This window comes from Rhincodon typus, chromosome 33, assembly GCF_021869965.1.
Source record: "Rhincodon typus isolate 14 chromosome 33, sRhiTyp1.1, whole genome shotgun sequence".
NCBI classification, from domain to species: Eukaryota; Metazoa; Chordata; class Chondrichthyes; order Orectolobiformes; family Rhincodontidae; genus Rhincodon; species Rhincodon typus.
The window spans coordinates 2,512,004-2,519,175 of record NC_063364.1 but is presented as its reverse complement, the minus strand read 5'-3'; the positions used below and the strand labels follow the sequence as shown (position 1 = coordinate 2,519,175).

General features: G+C 42.4%; 1 protein-coding gene across 1 annotated transcript in view; it reads right to left on the bottom strand.

The window, feature by feature from the left end:
- minar1 (membrane integral NOTCH2 associated receptor 1) overlaps positions 1 to 6,171 on the bottom strand; it is a 77,588-nt gene extending 71,417 nt beyond the window's left edge. Inside the window, exon 1 of the mRNA XM_048616120.1 lies at positions 3,997 to 6,171. Coding sequence (XP_048472077.1) covers positions 3,997 to 6,171 — 2,175 coding nt within the window. The remainder of the gene's footprint in view (positions 1 to 3,996) is intronic.
- Between the last annotated feature and the right edge of the window lie 1,001 nt (positions 6,172 to 7,172).

The following is a 7,172-nucleotide window of genomic DNA, read 5'->3' as shown; positions in this document are numbered from 1 at the left end:
GTTGTTATCCAATATTTAACCAATTTGTCTGCTATGTAAAAAAGTGGCTGATGCTCAATATTTTGTTTTGCAGTTTCATGGCAAGTGGATCTATAACCCTTGTAGTGTCATCTAGACAGATATTGTCTAATCGAATCTTTTGTGGTATAGTAGACAGAATCAGCACAATTTATTTATGGTATTAAAATATGCATATTTTCATGCATATTTTCAGTAACATATTTAAGGGAGGGATCAGAGCTGTGTGGCCTATTAATCATAAAAAACTGTTTGCCGCCCACCAAGGCTGACACTGAGTATTTTCCTTTGGGAATACTTTGATTTTTGGACTTCAAAAATGTCAATCCTCCTATATTCTTGAATCTACTCATAAAGAAAATAGGGCTAATTACAGTCATGTTGCTATCCAATCTAATAGATCCCACACCCAGATAAGTTTTCACTAATAGCAAAGATTTATACTTTATAACCAGGAGACTCCTACTGGTGTTACTGTTAGCACATGACATTTTTTCTTAACTAAATAAGAAAGTACAAATTAGTATGGATCAGCCAATCCATCCCATATTTTAGTTATAATAAAATATGCCATTAAACTGCTTTATTCCATCACACTGTGCTGATTTTTTTTTATTCATTTATAGGACATGGGTGTTACTGACTGGGCCAGCATTTACTTCTCATCCCTACATGCCCTTGAGAAGGTAGTGGTGAACTGCTGCTTGAACCGTTGTAGTTCATGTGCTCTAGGTGGACCATCAATGCTGTTAGAGAGGGAGCTCCAGGATTTTGACCCAATTCCACTATACCTATTACCATTTGTGATTTTATGAGACATAGTAATTGCTTGTGGTGTTTCATTATTCCATGAGGCTGAATGACAGGGAATGCATTACAGGAATGGAGGGGCATGTCAGAACTAACAATGTGGTACAATAGATCTGGAGCCCACAAAGAATCATGCATGAGCCTATCATGCACTACTAAAGGTGTGAAATGAAAAGGTACAACTTTGAGACCGTGTTATGCAATATCATGGAATTATACAATCATACAGCACAGACGAAGACCATTTGACCCATCATGCCTCTTCAGCTCTTGAAAAGAGCAACCAATCCATCGCATTAACCTGCTGTCTCCATGTTGCCCTTCAAGCTATCCCATTTTAAGTGTATCATTCACTGATAAATGGAGGTCTTGTGATGCAATGGGCAGCTTTTCTGAGGCAGAAGCTCTGGGTTCAATCCCAAAACTTGATGGCCAAGGAAAATACATTTGGAATTTGGACAAATGAAGTGAGTATGAATTTGTAAATCCCTTAAATACACACTAATAGCAGGTGGTAAGAGGAGGACAGATTCCTGGTCAAGCCATGTGAAAAAAATAAATTGGAGCTTCAACCATCACTATCCATAGCTCTGAACTACAACAGGTAAAAGTGCCTGTCTCCACCACAGCATGGATTCTTTAGGGGGCCAGTAGGCTCAGTTGGCTGAACAGTTAATGTAGATGAGTTTGGTGCCAACAGTATGGATTCAATCCTCATTCCAGTTTGGCTGGATTCAGGACCTGCCTCCTTGGCCAATGGAGTGCTGTATGTTCTCTTTGACTAGGTTGAGTGATATTTATATTCATCAAAATATCCAGATGTAATACATTTTTTTGTTCAGAACAATGTATAAATGGTGATTTTGCTTCTGTGTCTGTTGTCCAGAGAGCTTAATCTTCAGTTCATAGAGATAGATCTTTCTGAAGGTCTCCTTGTACATGTGACATCATACGTACAACATTTTTTATTGTTTTAAACTTATACTGGTATTTTTCATGATTGAGAATAAGAGCATGTTGAGACTGCAATGACTAGTATATTTATGGACCGACTACGAGGATTATATTTCGAAATCTCACGGATTTGTACATGTAGAAGCAACTAGCAGAAAAGAATGATTTGAAGCTGCAACACTTTCTGTCCAAGTGCCAGTTCATGTCAAAGATAAAATGATGCACATCTAGAAATCATGTTTCATCATTTATTTCTTCTTTCCTCAGTCTGGTTTGATCTTCCAAACATCACTCAGACTGCATTATAATACACCTTTCACGTCACTGCAAGGGGCCTTGTGCAATAATCTGTAGCCTGCATTTCGTGCTGCATGTGGATAAATCTTGAAGTGACTAAATATGATTTAGTTTCACATTTGCTCCAGAGTAATTGCAGTTGTTAAGAGTCAACTCTTCAACCTGAACCTGAAAGTTTTGTAACAGTTTGATGCACAGCTGGAAATTTCTCAGCTGACAATGGTAAGAAAGAGATGATCGTGCCATTAACATTATGTCTAACGTAAAACATTTCACAACAGAAACAATGCTTAAATCATCTTTTAACTTAATATGTCACTGGTACATGTTTCAATTCCATTTAAAGAAAAGATCTTTCTCATTGTATTTATGCTGTAAGTTTAATATTTGTGTAAAGTGATCTAAGTGAATTAAATGCATGTGTGTAAGCTATGAATTAAGAATCAACTGCAGCGAAGAGACAAGTTCAATGAAGATTTTGTCTTACGAAGAGAGGTTGAGTAGTTTAGCCCTATACTCTCTGGAGTTTAGAAGAATAAAATTGGGATCCAATGGAAGTATATAAGATGCTTAAGGGCATTGACAAAGTAAATGTAGACAGGATGATTCCTGATGTGGGGCAACTTAGAATGAAAGGTCATAGTGTAAGGACAAGAGACAGCAGATTTGAAACAGAGATGAGGAGAAATTACCTTTCTCAAAGTGTCATATATCAGTGGAATTCATTACCCTCATAGTGGGATAGAAGCTGGGACATTGAGTAAATTTAAGAAGGAGATAGATAGCTTTTATTTAGTAATGGATTGAATGATTATGGAGAGTTGGCAGGAAAGTGGAGTTCTGGCCAAGATGTAATTGGCCATGATCATATCAAATGGTGGAGCAACTTGAAGGGCTGAATTGCCTACTCCTGCTCTTAATTCTTATGTTTCCCTCTTGAGTCAGGTGGAATCTTAATTTCTGATTTATTCAACACATATTTAGCACCCACCAGCAAGTCATGGTGCCAATTTCTGCCATGCCAGTATGTTGCAAAATCTTGTATGACTTCTTTTTCATTCATGGAATGTGGACATTGCTGGCTGGCCCAGCTGGTCCATGCCTAATTGCCCAAAGGGCAGTTATGAGTCAACTACATTGCAATGGGTCTGAAGTCACATGTTGGCCAGACCAGGTAAGGATGGCAGTTTTCTTCCGTAAAGGACATTAGTGAAACAGATGGGATTTCCCCAACATTTGGCATTTTTTTTTATTGAATTCAAACTCTACCATCTGCCATGCTGGGATTTAAACCTGAGTTCCCAGAACATTACCTGGCTCTCTGGATTACTGGTCTAGTGATAACACTAAACATATATATATGCCTGCCTCTATCGTTTTTAACAGACCACCCATGGGACTGCTCAGTGATGATCACTATAATCTTATTGTCAACAATATCATGAGTAGAGGGATTGTGAGAAATGCAGTGTGCCATTCAGTGTTCTTTATGGGGTTGATCCCAACTCTGGATTCAGCTGCATTCACATCTGCCATTTATTGCCAATATAAAAATTATTGTTTTGCATTTGTCATGTGTTTTCTATAGGTGCGATCTTTGGTTCCTGTCACATATTCCTTCCCAGTTTTTTTTTAAACATTGCCTATAGTTTTCAAATTTCCAACACCTTGAAATTAACAGTCAATGATTGTTTTTGACCCACTTGACTTTGATGTTGTTTAATTAGCAGGGAGTATCACCCAATTTAGCTGGATTATCTAAGTCAAACATTCTCAATTCTCTAAAACTCACTCTTTTTTCCTGCTAAGATGGTAGGTTTGCTATCAGTTGGCAAAGTAACTAGCTTCAGCTGAAACAATTCTCCCAGAAACAAGATGAGAAACAGATGCCAATTTGTCAGAAAGTATTGCAAATACCTCTCTGGTCTTGCGCTGCCAATCCTTGTTGTCTGTTACCACTTGCTGCTTGCCCTCCTCCAGGGTGATGCCAGGCTCACTGCTGTTGCCCACAACCCTCCAGTCCCGAGGAGAGTTGGAAATGCTGGCAATCTTGGACTCAGTGGCACTGTTTTCCTCTGTTAGGGATTTGGAAGATCTTCTGACGAACAAATTCTTTCTCAGGGCTTTGACTCGGAGACTCTCCTGGTTGCTGGCAGGGGACAACTTTTCCCCGGCTGGCTCTTGGATCTTCTGGTCCAATTTATTGAGTTTGGACAGGACTTGGGAGATCTCATCCCGAACCCCAGACAGGCTTTCCAATTTTTTCTCAATCTCGCCGATCCTTAGCACCAGTTTGCAGACGCTCATCTTGAGTTCCTCATCCCCGGGCTGTTTGGAGAGAAGCCCTTTGCCCTGATCCTTCTGGAGGGCATTGGCTTTCACTGGGGTCCGCTCCAGGCTGCCACTGTCTGATTTGGGCAGACGGGTCAGGGAACCACTGCTGTTGTAACAGGACTGCAAAAGTCCAGTGGAGCCATTCACACTCATATCATCCAGGAACCTAAATATATCACTGATATCATCACTAAGAGCCTCAGAGTCCTCGTCTGAATGTTTCAGGGGCACTTTCTCCCCATACTTGGGCTGATGCCCATGGCTACCATCCTTACCCTTGCCCCGGACAGACTGTTCAGTCTGGGTGCCCACACTTGTTGTCTTCTCAAAGCTCTGCACCTGCGATGTGCAGTTCACACTTTTATCTTTCACATTCCTCTGGTTACAGTGGCCGGTCGTGGCCAGTTTTGAGTTGAATGGTTTGCCCACTGACCCCAGTGCCTCCTCGCCGCCGGCAGCCGCCTGTTTGAAGTAAGCCTGTGCCCTGTCCACGGTGCTGATCGCATCCGCAGCTGCCGCAGCCTGTCTCTGGCGAGCCTCGGCTAGCAACTCCTCCTTGACATTGCTCTGATACCTGTGAGTGTTGGGCTTCTCTCCAGCAAAATACTGCTCACAGTCCTGAGCAGTCTCATTGTTCAGACTCCAGCTCTTTAGGAGCCAGGAGGTCGGCTTGTTTGGTTTAGAGGAAAGTTTTCGGGGCTCTTGTGATATTGTGCTGGGACCAAAATAGGTGCTACCTTGTAGGTCATCCAAACTTTCATGTTTGACGTATCGTTTCTCTTGACTTGTGAATGGCATTGAGTCACAGTACGGACTGTTGTAAGGCATCTCGAAACTGTTACTGAAAAAGGTGGAGAAACGTGACCCATTTTTCCGAACGTGGGAGCCATTGTCTTCATCCTCAGACTCCTTGTCCATTGGCACGAACTTGGCAATGCAAGGAAGCACGTCCTGTAGCTCTCCATTGAACACAGGTCTGCCATGTACACAGGGAGAGATGGTGAATGCTTCATCACTGGAATCAAATGTCCCATTCCTGTCTGTTTTCCTGCTCGGGGAGTCTTGATCTGAGTTTGAATCCTGGCTGGGGTCCATGGGGAAGTACGTGGTCTGCATGACACACGCCTGAGGGTCTATACTGTTAAAAGTTGGCGATGCTTGGAGTCTATCAAGTGAGGCTGCCCTGCCCTTATTCTCCTCTATCCCTTCATTCCTGATTCCAAGGAAAAAATTGGGATCTGAAGTGCAAATGAGACGTTGGCAGTCCTTAATGTCAGCTGTGGGACATGTATTCGAGTCTCCTGCTGCCGAGTGTTCACTGCAAACATCTCTGTCTATGGAGTCATGGCTGGATACAGGGGACCGAACCTGACAGATTTCTGTATCTGATCGACAGCCATCAAAAGACTCGTTCTTTCTCACCTTGTGTTGGTGTCGGTGAGGCAGTTTTTCCTTCGCGACACCCCCGTTCATCTGAATCAGATTAAACATGGTGACGATATCGGCGGCTATCATGATCTTTTTGGACTGGGGGCTATCCACATTGCACCGTAATTTTTCTTTGAAAAGAGTGGCTGGGAAATTCGGGTCCAAGCAGGCGGTGTAAAACAATAGGCTCCTCAGCTTTGCCAAATGAGTTAAATCAAAACGAGCACAAAGCAATTTGCACAGATCCTGATAGGAAACCGTGCTGTGATTCGTATCCAGTTCTTCCAAGATCCGGACGAGAAAAAGCGAGTATTCAGGGGCAGCTTCCATTTTCCTCGTCCGCGATTCTATCGATTGAAAAGAAATTGATTTCACCCTCCCTCTAACGAAATACAAATTTAATTCTATTGCGTTACTCTGGCTTGGAACCAGCTCACGTGCTTTTGTTAAAACACATTTGGAAGCGATTGTTCTTTTCCTTAAAGTCGTCGCAAAATAGACCAAGACAGTCTGAAAGGTCTGTTACCTCTAGAATCGAAGAACCCAGCGTTGTATATATCCCGCACATCCCCTGTACATACCGTGTGCAGGTGGCTTAGCTGCCTGGAGTCCCGGTTAACAATTAATTTGCAACCAATGATAGGAACGGAGCAATAACTCCCAGAGAGAGAGAGAGAGAGAGAGCCAGTTTTTCTAAACCCCTCCTCTTTTTATCTTGAACTTCCAATGTTGAAATGTACCGTGTTCTGCAACGAAAATGCCGAACCTCTCTGAAAATCCACGGTCGGTCAGTTGCACTTTGGAGGGAGGAGCTGGCCACAGACTGGTGGGAGTAAGTGGTGCAAGAAGGAAGGAGCTCTCTGTAGGCTGGATGGAGTGAGAGGCGCTGAAGGAAAGGAGCTGTCCAAAGGATTGAGGTGCTGAAAGATTAGGAGCCACTGTGTTTCTCTCCAGCATTACGTCATCAACATTCAATCCAATGGATCAGCTTCATGGAGAAACATATCGAGAGGCGCTCAATGTGTCGAGCTGACCGGAACTGTGTGCTGTTTCAAACTTTACTGATTCTTGGATAAGCCAGCCGGGTGTAATTAGAAGTATTGATACTGGATTGGAATGACAATAATCATAAAACAACTGTTTGGTGCATGGGAGACTTACATTTATATAGCGTAATTCCCCGAGGTATCTGAAAGAGGTTTCCAATCAATGAATTACTTTTTAAAGTGCAGTCACTGTCTTGATGCAGGAAACACTGCCAATAATTTGCACACAGAAAGATTCCCCAAACAGGAATGAAATAATGACCAAACAATGGGGATATCATTCAA